This window comes from Ailuropoda melanoleuca, chromosome 6 (genome assembly GCF_002007445.2).
Source record: "Ailuropoda melanoleuca isolate Jingjing chromosome 6, ASM200744v2, whole genome shotgun sequence".
NCBI lineage: Eukaryota > Metazoa > Chordata > Mammalia > Carnivora > Ursidae > Ailuropoda > Ailuropoda melanoleuca.
The window spans coordinates 86,700,730-86,716,565 of record NC_048223.1 but is presented as its reverse complement, the minus strand read 5'-3'; the positions used below and the strand labels follow the sequence as shown (position 1 = coordinate 86,716,565).

The 15,836-nt window shown below is 49.3% G+C and overlaps 1 protein-coding gene across 1 annotated transcript in view; it reads left to right on the top strand.

The window, feature by feature from the left end:
• The window catches only part of GRID1 (glutamate ionotropic receptor delta type subunit 1), a 731,471-nt gene that overhangs the window by 666,346 nt on the left and 49,289 nt on the right, over positions 1–15,836 (top strand). Inside the window, exon 13 of the mRNA XM_019795472.2 lies at positions 15,026–15,221. Within this exon, the coding sequence (XP_019651031.1) occupies positions 15,026–15,221 (196 nt within the window). The remainder of the gene's footprint in view (positions 1–15,025; positions 15,222–15,836) is intronic.

Sequence of the window (15,836 nt, the reverse complement as noted above, 5' to 3'; positions counted from 1 at the left end):
GCTCCTTTAGGCATGGGGACAGGATGACCTCTTTCCTGGTGACAAGTGCTGTGTGCAAGGAGCAGGGAGACTGCTTCTGGTAGGCAGTGGACAGGTCAGGAAGGACACATCCTATTGGAAGAGGGATAAGTAAACCGTGTGTGCAGGGCTGGAGAGGTGGCCTGCATTGGACGGCCCCACCCTTTCTGCCACACCATTGCTGAGTCACATGGCGCCTGGAGCCTCTCCTCCTTGCATCTTAGCCCCCTCCCATTTGGTGGTCTCCTCATGTCAGCCACCCTCTGATCCCTTTACTTTTGCTTTTTCCAGCCTGGCTGGTCAAACCCATAATGGGTGTTTTTAGAAAGGCCTTTGTAGAGAGCTTTAAGCATCCCGTTTGTGTATCTGACCAGAACATCCAGAATAAAAGAGAAGGTGAGGAAACATGCATGAGAGAGCAGAGGTGTGAGCTTTATGCATCATTCATCCACTCAAACAAACTGAAATGCACTGTTTACTGAGGGTCTCTTGCGATTTGGGCATAAACATCCAGATACAGTTGGGTCCCAGTGCTCCAGGCTCTAAATCCTGGAGAACAGGAGGCTGCCTCTGTCCTGCCGGCCCGATGCCCTGTGAACGTGGCAGGAGGGAGACATTTCAGGGAGACCCAGCTCTCTGAAGGGACAAAGAAAGCACACCGACTTTGAATAACACAGTCCTTTGAGGGAATCCCATGGCAAGCTCATTTCTCTTGAATATTTCAGGTCACTTCTTTCTAATATTCACCATCAACTCTTCCTGCCGAAGGACCCTCTTGCCCTACTGAGGAAGGGATTCGCTCTGCTTTGGGTTTCTGGCTGAGTTTGGCACATTGTCTTTCATCCTGAGGCCCTATGGGGACAATATTATATTGCTAAGAGTCAGGGAGGCCCACAGAGACCTTTGAAGGTAGTTAATTGGCTTTGTCCTGTTGGGTGTGGTGTGGCTGTAGCCTTGGCGTGACTTGAAGACCAGCCCTGGCAGCCCCCGCTTCTGGGGAGGTGGCTGCAGGCCCTCCATAGGGGCAAAGCTCCTGGGGTCCAGACAAACTGAATTTTAATTGCTAGAGGCCTATTTGTTGTGAGATCCTCCCCATGGTAGCTCTGAGTCCTGACAGACACTTCAAAATGAGATTCCAGTTTTCAGAGAAAAACAGCCATGTTTCAGGGAAAACAGTCCACAGTGCTGCTTTGTGGAAGAGAGAATCCTAAATGAGTTAAGGATTTAGTGCCAACCCAGGCCACAGAATCATGAAATATCACAGTGGGAAGCTCTGAGAGCTCATCTTGGCCAGGGGTTTCAAACACAAATGTTTACACACCAAGGCAAGGACGTCAGTGTGGGTTTAAGACCAAGGAGAGTGCTGGGGTTTGCAGTGACCCAGGGATCTCAAGCCCATATTAAAAGCATTCAAATTCAAAACAAACCCTAGCTAGCCAAACCAGCTGCTTCTGGACCTGTCATGAAGACTGGCATTTTATAACCGTAATACAGCAGAAATGTCTCACTGAATAATTGGGATCATGGATGCGACCACATACTAAGTGTCTCCCATGGGCCAGCACTGTTCTCAGTGCATTGCCTGAATTCACTCAATCTGTGAACATCCCTGTTGTATAAAGAAGGAAACTGATGCACAGAGAGGTTGAGCTTGGCCTGGGCCACGGAGCTAGCAAGTGGTAGGGTGAAATTCGCAACCACAGTCTGACTCCCATGTCAAATTTCTGGACCCCAGCCCTGCATGGCATGGGTGCCCCTCAGAGCCAGGACCCAGACTCCAGACCTCCAGTGTGATAGTACCAACCTGGACCCTGTTGCCCCTGCTTCTCAAGAGTGTAACAGGTCAGGGAAGAGCCGGGCTTCACAGCCCTAACAGAGTGGTTTACGTGCCCGGCTCTCGCGCTGACTGGCGGTAGGGTCCTGGGTAAGTTGGTGTGAGTCTCTAACTCTTGGGCAAGTTAGTTCATCTCTCAGGGCCCTGAGAATGAGGACTGTGATAGCTTCCTCCAGGGTATCAGGAGGATCCAATAAATAGGGAAGAACATAAGGCATGGATTTGTCTGGATGCCCTCTCAATGCCAATGTCTTTCTCTTTGTCCTCTGGGCTGTGGAAGCCACAGTGTACTTTTCCCACAACTACCCCTCAGTGGTTTATCTCGTGGTCTGCAGCTGGGTGTGTTGCTCCCATTTGACAGTTTACTGTTGGACACTGGCCGAGTTGTCCCGAGTGTCCTGCCCAAACCCTAAGAAGTTAATGGGATGGATAATTATCTTAAGCAAAAAACAGGATCGGGCTCAGGTCTGCCAGCATCCAGGTGCTGTTGTGTAGGCTGTATTTCTCTGATCAAGGCACCCACGGCTCCCAGTGGTGCCCGCCAGAGAGAGTGCCAGGCCGAGACTTGTGGGACTCCTGGGATGGTGTGGCTGGGACCTGGCATTGCTAATGGCACTTGAAGAGCCTTTTTTCGAAGAGAAAACTAGCTAGAATGGAATGGTCCATGGCACGGACACCATCTTTGGTTGGAGCTGGTACAGGAAGCTGTCTCAGGCATCTTCGAGATGCAGGCCTGAAAAGCTCAACATCAGGTGGACCAGGCAAGCTCAACCTGGTCCTGGCATAGACTAGCCCTAAAAACCTCATCATTTCCTCATGTACCAGGTGGGATGAATAATTCATCACAAAGGTTGGTTCAAAAGATGAAACGAGCCAACCCTTCTACTCCACTTGGCACAAAGTGGGGCCCCTGCCATCCCTGCACCCAAACAAGCCTCATCAATAATAGAACATACCTTCCTCCTCCCAGCTCCCTTCCCTAACCTTTCCATCAGTCTGCATCCTTGTTAAAGTGATTTTTCTGCACACCGACTCAGAACGACCAGTGTCTTGTAGCCTCACATTTAATTACAGTCGGCTTTGCGTTGTGCAGTAACAGGCTCACTTGTGCTAGCATTTTCTTCCCCACTTTCCCACGTGGGGAGGGCCCGGGTCTCTGCTTTCTTGTCCTGTGCGTGCTGCCTTCCTGGGCCCATGAGCAAGCTCAGGGGAGCAGATGTCTCGTGTGTTGTGATCCCTGCACTAGCTACACTGTTTGGTTTCTCTGTCACACAAATCTGCCTCCTACAGGGTCACCATTCCAGCACTGAGGAAGCCCTAGCTGCTCCTTTCCTTTAAAGTCTGTCACAGTGCATGACATCTCGTAATCTGAGTGTCCCAGCCCTCCTGCAGTCCCCCCTTCCATCTTCCCTGTCTTCTTCCTGCCCCGGGGTCCTTCCACACATGCTCGTACATGCACACGCCCAGGCCCTACACACATGTGCACCTGCATGCATGCACACACGTGCGCAAGCACAGGGGTTCACCACAACTCCTCAGGCCTGTCTTCTAGAACGCATGTGAAAGCTTCCTGCTGTAACTTCCCCCTCCTCCAGTGTATAGAATGTCACACATTTGCAGGTGCTGTAATCATCTGAGGGACATCAGCACTTCATCTCCATGACACTGTCCTCAGTATTTTATAAGTAATTATGCCTTCGGTCCTATCCTACCATTTCTGCTCCCTTAAACTATTAGTAGTTCCCAGAGGTTTCACNCATTTGCAGGTGCTGTAATCATCTGAGGGACATCAGCACTTCATCTCCATGACACTGTCCTCAGTATTTTATTAGTAATTATGCCTTCGGTCCTATCCTACCATTTCTGCTCCCTTGCAGTAAACTATTAGTAGTTCCCAGAGGTTTCACTCTCTCCAAACACCCATGGTTTGAAAATACGGCCACTTTTGCCCAGAATATCTTTTATTCCTTTCTTCTCTGCGTCAGTTTCCGCTTTCTCCTTAGGTCAAAACTTAAGCCTCACCTTTCCTGCTGACCCTCCCTCCTTGCCCCCACCCTTTCCTCTGTCTGTCCTCTGCTGAGCGGCAGTCGGTTCAACAGCGTGTTCCCGTGACTCCGAGCTTCCTTCCAACAGTGTGTTTTGCATGGTATTTCTGCTGGTCTTTCTGCTCGTTAATCTTGCACACTTGGCTCTGGGCTGCTCGACGTCACTGCAGGATGACAATCAAGCATATGGGTTTGGCAACAAGCAATGCGGAGTGGAAAGACAGCTCTTCTACTTGCTGCTTCTCTAGCCTTCCCTAAGTGACTTCATCTCCTCGAGCCTTGATTTCTTCATCTCTGAAATGGGGGGAAAAAGAACTTTAGGGAAGAGGGTGGCCAAGGTTAATGAAGCAACACAATGAAGTATTAGCACAGGGTCTGTAAGTTAACATTATTATAGCTTTCTTCCAGCATATCAAGTGCCTGGCTGCCTGGGAGGCTGACATAATTGAGGGGCACAGACAGGCATCTAGAAAGGAGAAGAGGGAGGGAAGGACAGTGGAAACAAAAGCCAGCGGGGAAAGAAGAGACTCAGGCTGCTTGTCTGGAGCCGAGGGGAATGCAGGTTGTGCCGGGAGGCAAGGAAGGCACCTTCACGGCCTCCCGAAGGGCTGCTGCTCTGCTTTGCATTTCGGTCACATTTATGACAGCCTCATAATGGATTAAGAGCCCCAGCACTGATATATTAAAGGTTAATGGTGCATCCTGCTCTTGTATTGATTCGTGGCAGCAAATATTTGCGGGTGTTGAGAGCTGGGAGTCACCATGTTCTTGGCATGGAGGTGCTGCCGGCTGGTGGGGCTGTTTTGTGCAGGGCTCCCGCTGAGTACGAGGGGCATGGGGCGGGGGAGGCAGACAGCTGCTGCTTGGAGGGTTCAGGCCCAGAGGAGTCTCTTGGCTAATGCTGATTTCCACTAGATCCACAAAGAAACTGGATCTTGAAGCTTCTGTACCCCGAGCAGGAAGCCTGGGGAGCACCCAGTCCCATCCCTGAGTTCCTTGGTGAGTGGTGCCTGGGCTGGCTCTGACCACATAGCTGTGTGCAGTGTTTTCTGGCTCAAGGCTATAGTTCTTCTATTCAAGCTCTCAAACTGTCATTATGCCTGCTTCTCTGCAGATGACTGACCCACACTTGTCCTGAAAGGAGACTGGTCAACTCAAGACAAACACCTTTCCAACGCAATAGCCAACCTAGCCATTTGGAAAGTGAGAAAAAAATGAATTCATTAATATATTATTCATGCACATAATAAGCCATATTTATTTGAGTGCCTACTATGTGCCATGCACTGTTGTAAGTAGGGAGGCGATTTATCCCAGTTTGGCCGGAACTTTCCTGGTTTTAGCACTGAAAGTCCTATGTCCCAGGAAATTTCTCTGTCCTGTGCAAACCAGGATGATTGGTCATGCAGTTGTAGGCAATAAACCAAACGACCAAGTCCCATTCTAGGGGAAGAACTGACATTAAAAAGTCTGTGATACATTTCTTTGCTTTTATCATATAATTTAAGAATGGTGGTATTTTATATAGGGTTGTCAGCAAAGGCCTCACAGAGAAGGTGACATTTGATCAGAGACCTGAGACAACTGAGGAAGTAAGCCAATTAAAGATGTGAGGGAAGAGGGTATCAGGCGCAGGGGAAAATAGCTACAGAAACCCTGAGGTGGGAAGGCAGAGAAGGCCAGTGTGGTGAGAGTAGAGGTGTTGGGTTCGGATCGCGTGGGACTCTTCAGGCCATGTGAAGATTTTGGATGTTTCTTTGAGAGTTAGGAAGCAGCTGGAGGATTTTGGAGAAAGAGGTGGCGTGATTTGACTAGACTTTGAAAAGATCATTCTGCCTGTCCCCCTGAGGAATAGAGTATAGAGTGAAAGGTGGAGGCAGGAGGCCATTAGGGAGATGGTCTCAGTATCTACATGGTGAAGGTGATGAGAAGCAGTCTGCTTCTGGAGCTTTCTGGATGGTAGGAGAGGGCAAATATGCTGAGACAGTATGTGAGATATACGAGGAAGAGAGGAATCAGCAGTGATTCCAAGGCTTTTGTCCACAGCATCTCAAAAAATAGAGTAGTGTTTGTCTGAGATGGACAAAGGAGAGGAAGAACAGGTTTGGTGGTGGGTTCTGGGGCTCACAATTCAAGAGCTTGGGTTTGACTGTGTTCTGTCTAGGAGCTTACTAGCCATCCAAATAGAGATGTCAGGGGTGGGCAATTGCCTAGAGTCGACGGGGTGGGTTAGGACTGGGGCGGTCCATTGGAGGCATCAGTGTATAGATGTATTTACAGCCAGTTGACTTGACTGGATCATGGTGAAAGGGATGTCACTGGACAAGAGAAGGAATCTGTGGTCTGAGCCCGGAACACCCCAAGATTAAGAGTCTCGGAAGAGAAAAAGTAGAAAGGAGAGAGATAAGGAAGCCCCTGCAAGGTGAGAGAACTAAGAAAGAGTGACATCCCAGAAGCCAAGTGAGGGAAGGCCTTCAAGAAGGACAGAGTGCTCAAGTTTGTCAAATTCAACTGGTTGGGGCAGAGTGTGGAGTGGGAATCGGCCACCATATTTGGGAGATCATTAATGACTTTGACAAAAACAGCTTCAGTTCAGTGTGGGGATGAAAACTTAGTCAAGGTAAGGTCATGAGAAATGGGGATGGAAGAACTGGAGGGTGGTTGGAGAAGAGTGTGATCTCAAAGAATGAGGGTTTGTTTTTTTTTTCCAAGATAGACTATGTATGTGTTTTCACGCCGATGGAAATGATCCATAGGGAGAAGCAATTTCATGATGTAGGAGACAGAGGTGACAACTGGAAGAGCAATGTTCTGAGAAGGCAGGGAAGTCCAGACTCCAGGAGATGGAGTAAGACATCAGTAGGAGCCATGGCAGCCCACCATCTAAAAAGTAGTGCCAGCAGGTATTCAATGGTTTTAGGAAAGGAAGTTCTTTATAGAGAAGCAAAGTTCTCTACTAATTGCTTCTACTCTCCTAAGAAAGGGGAAGCAGGGTCACTATCTGAGAGTCTTTGAAGAGAGTGGAAGGATGAATCGAGGAGGGGAGTTTGGAAGTGTGCCAGGCAGCATGAGGGTCCCCCTGAAGTTCGTGGTTGTGATTCTAAAGGTAGACCCATCACCATGCTGGTCTCCAGCCTGGATTTTCCCCCAAACCATATTCAGCTATAAACACAGAGTTGTTTTAAAGCAGAGTTGATTCTTTCAGAAAACACAAAGTGAGCACCTGTGGTCTGTCAGACCCTACGTGGAGTGACAGGGATCCAGACATGGACAGAGTCCAGCCCTGAGGGAGCTCACTGAGGAGTTGGGGAGACAGACGTGTCGATGGACACATGAATTCCAAGGGGGTAGATGTTAGAATAGTCTATACTGGGAACACAAAGACAGGGCCTGGACCCCGGAGAATGGGAGGATCCGCTCTTCCTACTGGAGACATCATCAGCTGAAGTGATCCTGGAGGGCGGGCAGGTTTTAGTCCTGTGGGGAAGGCAGGACACAGCATGGTGGACAGATACTGAGCCTGAGTGAAGGCTAGGAGGCCTGAGAGCTGAGTAACCTGAGAAGAGACTGGAGGAGATGGATCTGGAATGCAGGAGGCTTCAAGACTGAGCTTCCCTTGCCAAGGGTACTAGATGTCACTGGTTTTGACTTAGTGGAGGATGTGACTGTTCAGCCTCTGACACATGCCAGGGCCTCGGCTTGGGACCTGGCCCAGCATCATCTGACCCGGCCCCCTCCCTCAGGCCCTGTTCCTGAGCCCTGCTCACTTCCAGAGTCTAGGCTGAGTTTGGCAATCAGAAATAGATGACCGCATAGGCTCACCTTTCAGAAACTTCGGCCACCAGGGCACCAGGCCTGGGCTCAGTCCAGGCAGAACATGCACCAGTAAGGGAAACTCCAGCCTACCTGGGAGAGGGAGTCTCAATCCTAAGGCCCTGGATGCCCAGGATGGCTCAAGCCCTTCTGGACTAGGCTAGACATTTTCGTCTTGTTCTGGGGCCTGAAGATTGAACTATCGCAGCCCCTTGGAGTCCACTCCTCCCAGCCAGCAGGGCAGGTGTTTGATGGGATGGGAGAGGGGCCTTTCTCCTCCCCGTGGATCGTGGCTGCACTGAGCAGCTGGCAGGGGGCGTGGACATGGAGAACACAGAGACCACAGAGCTAGGATCCCAAGGCCCGGAGCTGTCACTTGGGCAGCAGAAGGATTTTCAATTTTTAAGGATTTGTGTTGTGTTTACAATGTAATTAAAAAATGCAAATTTTACAGAAACACATTTGTAAAAAGTGGAAGTCTCACAAGTGTTCAGTGCTTATTTCCCCTGTTTTTGTTCCTATATTTATTTACATTTAATAGTGGCAATTTTTTACTGGAATGCAAATATACTGTATACAAATACAGTTTTTTTCATGGGAGTTTATTTTAGGCATCTTTTTATTTCCATAGCATTCCAAAAAATGGAATATAGAGAGAAAACAACACAGGGGGGACGTAGGGGAGGGAGGTGAGTGCAACTCCATACACGCCTGCCCTCTGTGGCCGGCCGCCGTGGGGCTCGCGTTTCAAGAGGGCTTTGTGGCCTCCTGTATCTGACAGGGATGTGTCTTCTTGTCATGGGCATGCCTCCCTCAACCTGATGGGTCACTAATTGTTCCCAGAAGGTTTTAACCTGATAGTTTTCCCGGGCTGGGATTCACACCTGCAGCCACTGTCACGACCGGCTGGCTACAGAGGAGTGCATGTAGTACCCTGTGATGTCCACCCTCAGGCTTCCCCGGTGGGCCCTGGGACATGTTCGGGGGGCTGTCCCAGGGAAGGGGAGGCTGACACACTTGGAGCCTGCCCACCTCTGCTCCTTGGAAGGCACGGTGTCTCTAGGTGTCAGCCCCGCCTGCAAGGGCGTCCTCCCAGCGCTGGAGAAACGCATGCCCTCAGCGTCAAGTCCAGTGGCACCCCCCTCCCCCACACACACTTATCTGACCACTTCCTCGATTATTCTTTATCATCCTCCCTCTGCTTTCTTCATCTTCATAGCACTTTTGATCACCGGGTATGTGACATCAGAGGTCTGCCCGCTACGCCCCCACAGGCCACATTAGCAGCCTGCAGGTGAAGACTGTTGTTCTTTCCTGAAACATTTTCGAAGTGTTCTAAAAAAACAAAAGCACAAAAACCAGGGGTATGTGAAAGAGTGGTAGGTGGCCCTTATTGCCCACGTCTGTATACTTTCTCCCTTTCCAGAAAGCCTGCTGACCCTGGCATTCCGTGATTTTTTGTGTTTTTGTTGCTGTCGTTCATATGCTTGTCTCTGTCTCCCCACCTCCACCACGTCAATGCCACGAGAACGGGGACTTTGTGTTGTTCCCCCTACATCCCCAGAGCAGTGCTTGACATGAGCAGACGTTTAGCAAATGTGTGTTGGGATGAACGAATGAAAGAACGAAGACACCCATGGAGACTTTCTGAGCCCGTCTTGGAGTGTCTTAGTGTCTACCTGAGGTCCTAGCCACCTTAAAGAACCCGGGTCTGGGGGAGGAGAGAACGGGAAATGTGGCGAAGCCCCAGGTAGGGGAACACTGCATTCGAGAAGAATCAGAGAGACTAGAGGCACAATGGGGAGCCCTGGGGAAGAAAGCGAGGAGGGGCAGGGATATGGACAGGGAGCTTAGAGCACTGATGCCCGAAGGTCCCCTAAGCAGCCTGTGGAAAGCCAGCCAGGCAATCCCAAGTGACTCGTGCAGCATCATCTCCTGGAAGTGGAGCGCTAGAAAAGAGAGGCTGTCGGGATCCTGGTCAAGGCATCTATAGTGCAGACAGGTTCGGATTATGAGGATGGGCACCCCTACCCTGCCATGCCTTTTGGGTCGCTCCACTACTTTCTCTTCTTTTAAAGGAACAGCAATAGGGCTTTGGATTTAGATTTATCAGCCCCATGATTATGGCAACCCCACCGTTGTTAAAATCTGTTTTACATATACTGTATATTGATTCTGCTCCTGTTACAAGTGTATTTATCTCTATTGCCAATGTAAATAGTTTTGTAACATGTAAAGATGTATTTATAAATGCTGTATTATTGATTTTTCTCATGCTGCAAACACATTTATCTCTTTGTTAATGAAAACGTATCTAGGAAATAGTAAGATTGATTTATGGAGAATGGTATGGGGAGGGAGGGAGGTGGTGCCAAGCTGGGTGGGCTGTCCTTGGCCAAAGCCGAAGGAGACATCATGGGACTTCCAAGGTGCATGTTTAATTGGAGAAAACTGCTCTCAAAGGCTAAGGATGTTTGGGAAGTCCTTTTGCAAGATGGTCTGATGTGTTCGTAGGAGTCAGCTATGCTTTCAGCTAGGGGAGACCCCCAAAATTAGTCATCTGGGCCAGGAGATAGAGAGAAGCATCTCCCCTTGGTCTCAAACCCAGTTTCAGTAGGGCACAACAGAGTGAAAGATACTGGCTCAGAAGTAAGCTTGGAGGAAAGGCCAAGCTTTGCCATCAGAGGATTTCAACACTAAATGTTGTCAAAAGATGAAAAAGCAAGGGGATAGACAGCAGACTACAGGGACACAGGGTAAGCTGCCAAGTGCATATTCTTGCAAAGTGACACTTCATTAGTGAATACAGACCCAGACAGGACAGCCTAGGGAAGATGCTTTTAAGGACTTCCTTCCCTAATATAGACAATGGGGTTATAAAAGCATTGTGTGGTGACAGACGGTAACTCCACTTGCAGTGAGCATAGCCTAATATATAGACTTGTTGAATCACTATGTCATACACCTGCAACTAATGTAACCGGTGTGTCAGCTGTACTTCAGTAAAAATAAATACATAAAGACATCCTTCCCTGGAAGCTTCCACCACCCAGGCACTCACTACTTTCCCAGGAAAACCTCTGCCAGGCAGTTACCATCACGGTTCACAAAAACAATGGTCCCTGTGGCCTGCCAATAGTGTGTTGGTGTCTCCATGCTCATTCTGGGTTCAGACTTCCTCAGGTTGTCACTTCCGGCGTCCTGGGTACCTAAAACGTGTACTGTTCACGGGGCGACCCATTGCATGCTGATGAAGAGGGATTTGGATGTACCTTAGTAACAATATGGAAACAAGAAGCAGGCTCCTTACTGGGGAGGCAGTTGGGCAGATGCCAAGACAGACTTCAATCTCATGAGCCTAGAAAAAGTCTAGAGAAACTGCCTGTCCTTTGTTGCTTCTATCCAAGTGTGACCACCTCCACCCCATCACTGATGACTCCTTTATACTGGTCTCTGCTTTGACCATTTGAACTACTTATTGACAGCCTAATAGGAAGGCTAGCATTTTTAAACATTGCCTGTGTTCTGGGCATATGTCTGTGATCTTTAATCTTCACCACACCTGTGAGAAAGGTCTGAGTTAAGAAAACTAAGGCCTCAGTCAGTGATTCTGAAACGTGTGCGCATCATGATCCGCTGGAGGGCTGTGAAAACATAGATTGCTGAGTGCCACCCCAAAGTTTCTGATTCAGTAGTTCTGGGGTGGGCCCCAGAATCTACATTTCTTTGAGGTCCTGGGTGATGCTGATGCCGTGACTCTGAGGACCGTACTTTGAGAACTACTGGTCTACCTCAAACAGCTTAAGTATTCACAGGCAGGATTCACACCCACGTCTGTATGATTCCAAAACCTACGTTATTTAGCTGATATAAATTGCCCCATGGTGTGTGTCTCAGATGGACCACCAGTGCTTTCTCAGTTAATATCTTGTCTTGCTGGTACCACTTACCCCTTGATTCTCCATCCAGCTACCTCCACCCATCTTTCATGGTTCCGCTTAACATTTCCTCTTCTACAAAGCCTTTCCTTAGCTCTGGCCAAAGCCAGATGCTCCTCCCCCATGCTTCCAGAATCCCCCAGGCAGAGCTCTATTTCAATTTGCTCCCATTGTTTAGTTACTGTTGGTTTACTTCTTGACCATTCTCCCACTCCTCACTATGAACCCCACGAGGATGCCTGCCATTCATTCCTTGCTCTCTGTGCCACTGTGCCTTACCAAGTATTTACTCAGTAGCTGTCAATGAAACAACTAATTGGTTGAATGACTTTAGCCAGGGGCAGCATGTATGACTGGGGTTTATAGCGATACCCCCTGTGATGGACAATCTGCATTTCTCTGTGGTGGGGGTGCATGGGCACTTTCTAGCAGTTGTTGCTGAAGAGACTAATTTGAGAAACATGCTAAATTAAGTGTGCTGGTGCTGCCTTCTCCAAGCTAAGCATTTCTGACTGGTTCGGATGGGTGTCCTATCTGATGTGCACATCTGTCTTCCCCCGACTGCCAGTGTTGGCTTGGAGCCTGGCTGGCTGGCTGCTCCTCGTCTCCTTTATTGCTCCCCCTGTATCCCTTGCAAAACTGTAGACTGATGAGAGAGTAAGTGCCCCAAGGAGATGATGGCTTTGATGTATGACTAGCTGGGTCCTTCTGCCTAAACCTCCACATCCTTTGGTAATGTTAGCTACTCTGAAATAGGGTGGCAATACCTACTGTGGGCTGGGCGTGTTAGTGAGCTTGGAAACTCTCCTTGAAAGAGGATGCGTGCATTTGAGATGGAAGAGATCCCTCTGCAGTGACTCATGGTTTTGCGAGGTGATATATGGAGGCCATGGGGCTGAGCCATGAGGCGGGCACAGCAAATGGAGGTGGTGTTTGGGGGGCGGGAACAGTGAGGTCTACGGGGACAGAAATGGACATGAAGCCGTAAACATTCGGGCTGCCTACATGTCATCCAGAGATGATCCCTGAGCCTCTGGCCAGGGGCACAGTCATGAATAAACACTAAGAAGAGAGAGAAATCTCCATTTCAAATGTGGGGATGGAGCAGTAGAGCTGAGCGCCTTGGCAGTTATGCATTCATGCCATACTCATGGAAACTGCAGTAATTCAGAGCAGTTCAGTATTTAGACTCAACTGTGTAATTCATCCTGATGTTTCCCATTCATCAAAGCCTTGTGTTTGTTTGTATTACCATGAGAAAAATAAAAAACGTGGGAAAAAAGATCCCCCCTCCTTTCATTACAAGCAAATTACGACAGAGTTACAACCCTTGGGGCCCTTCAAGCAAAGGAACATCTTGCTTCAATTAGATATAAATAATGAACAATAATTGGAAAGATTTCTTCATCGAATTTGTTATTTTATGTTTCCTTTCATCTGTAATGTATTGAAACAAATACTGAGCACTGTTTCTGGGCCATGTAGTAGGGCCTAAAGGAACTCCATGGAGTGTGTCTCCAAAGCAGGAGGAAGCCGCCATTGCTGGCTCCTCCGTGTGCATGCTGCGAAGACCGGTGTCAGCCCTGGGTCCAGTGCCACAGATGCAGAGAAGAGGCTGCCTTGGCTCCAACCCTCCAGCTTCTTACAGTCTACTGTGCAGAATAAATGCTACTAGTTACTGGCCACTGAGTTTGTGTCAGGCACTGCTTTACTAGCTAGACACACATCACCTCAGCCGTAATGGTAGCCCCCTGCCCCAGGCTCTGCTTCTCGCCCTGTTTTAAGAGGTTCAGAAACTGAGGCACAGAGAGTTTAGCTAACCTGCCAGTCCTGCAGGGTCAGTGATGGGGGACCTGTGAGGTAAGCCAAGTGGTTGGACTCCAGAGATGCTGCTTCCTCTCGCTCTGGTATGCTGTGCTCTGAAATCACAGTGATATTATGCTGCCATAGAAACCGTGCAAGGTGTAGAGATGGCACAGGGAGGAAAGGAATGGCGATGGCTTTGCATGGGCAAGGGAGGCACCTGCCTCCTCAGGGTGTTTGCAGAAGAATATCAGGTGGCGAAGTGAGATAAAGGGGATCCAGGCAGAGGAAGCGCCATGGCCTGGTGCCCTTGATGGGGACTGTGTGGGATTTCTCATTTCAGCATTGGCCATGGGGCAGAGCAGGAGCAGCAGCTGGAGATGAGACCAGCAGGTGGATGCAGTATGTAGATCAGGTTGAGAAGATGCAGTATGTAGATCAGGTTGAGAAGATGTAGTATGTAGATCAGGTTGAGAAGATGGGATCTCCTCCTGGAAAGGGTGACTCAGGGAGAGGTGGGGATGATGATCCTGGTTGGTACAAAGAAGAACCAGAAGAGAAATAAAGAGTGATCAAGTTGTAGCCTGGAGAGAGAGAGCCTGGCTCACCACTGAGTGTTTGAGGATTTTTGTTCTTTTGCCATTTGACTCTGTGTGTGACATTCTGTCAGCATACTGAACCAGGTGGTGCTCACTTAAGGCAAGGGAGAGCTTTATGCCAAGTGGTCCTTCCTGGTCTGACTATTACCCCTACCCCAAGGAAGCCTCTCCATCTCCATCCCCAGCTCAGACATCTGCTGGGGAGCCTTCCAGATGCACTCCCTCCTCCAACATGTGCGTGGCCTGAGCTACCTGCTTCTCCTTCGTGTACAACAAACCCCAGGCTCTCAGAAGTACTTGGTTTTATCTTCATCATCTTTGAATAGTTGTCAATGCCTAAAAATCAAGACACTTCATATAAATACACAGATTTCTTTCTTTACTGGAAGACAGATTGAGAGGCGGTGCTCAAAATGCAACAATTGGGTGGAACTCTGTAAGAGCCACAAGCTTTTGAGGGGACCTGCCTCTTCACGGGCACGACCTGAGTGCGTGTCTCCGCCCACACCAGTTCTCAGTGGCAGGGACTAGTCATCGTCATCAGTCTTACCAACATGTGTTTCCTTCCAGTGCTGTAGGCATTGGAGTTGGAGACCTTTAGTGTCCAGCCACCTATGGTACCCTGACTCGTATACTGTGATGGTCTGTATGTGTCTGTGGCGAGACTGTAAGCTCCTTGAGGGCAGGAATGATACCTTATGCATCCATTTGTCCCTTGAGCTCAACACAAGACCTGGTTTTAGGTATTTGGTAACCTTATTGAATTAATCTACACTGAGGAAACATACCTGTGATAGGATTAGGCCCTGGCAAGTCATGCTCTGGGCCAAGGAACTGGAGCTACTCAGGGTTATGAGTGACGAACGTGGGTAGTGGGCCATGGCTGGGCTTGGTCCTCAGGAGAACCTTGCAGCCCGTTTACATCCCTGCAGTAGGCATCAGGTACCCATGCTTCATGCCTTTTTGCATTTTCAGGACATTTCAGGACCTCTCCAAACAAGTTGATATGTCTTACGGCACCGTCCGGGACTCTGCTGTGTATGAGTACTTCCGAGCCAAGGGCACCAACCCCCTGGAACAAGACAGCACGTTTGCTGAACTCTGGCGGACCATCAGCAAGAACGGAGGGGCCGACAACTGTGTGTCCAGTCCTTCGGAAGGCATCAGGAAGGTAGGCAGGAGCTGGCCACCTTGCCATGTGTGTGCTGTGACCTGCTGTGGGCACCGCCATCTCCAAGGTAGGAAGGAGACACCTTCCCCGAGCAGGGTGATCCATCTTTAGCCAGTTGGATAGAAATTTCTCACAGGACTGTGAGTGTCCATAGGAGATGCACGCATTCTTTAGGTAAGATGCCCATTCGTGGCAACAGAAGCAGAGGGGCTGCTCATTAGGTATCTTCTAAGTTTCCAAAGGGTCAGTGAAGAGCAGGTGGATTAAGCCCTATTGATGGACCTCCCTCCTCATGGGCTCTTAGGATGGTGGCCCAGAGGGGCCTGCCCATCCCAAGTGAGAACACTCAGCCAAAGCAGAAGCAGAGAAGCAGGTAAGAGGTGGAAGTACTGAGGGGACAAGGTTGAGGAGAGGATGGGCACACTGTGGGCAGCCAAGGGTTAGAAAGAGGAAGAACATACATGAGGGACGTAAGGCCCAGAGCAAGGGCTGGCCAGTTGACCTGGCATGTCTATGGGACTGTGCTTCAGAAGAGAGATGTGCTGGGGGGACGGTGGTAAGGACAGTAAACCCAGGATGAAGTCTTAAGTGAGGGAACCCGAAGGAGCACAGAGT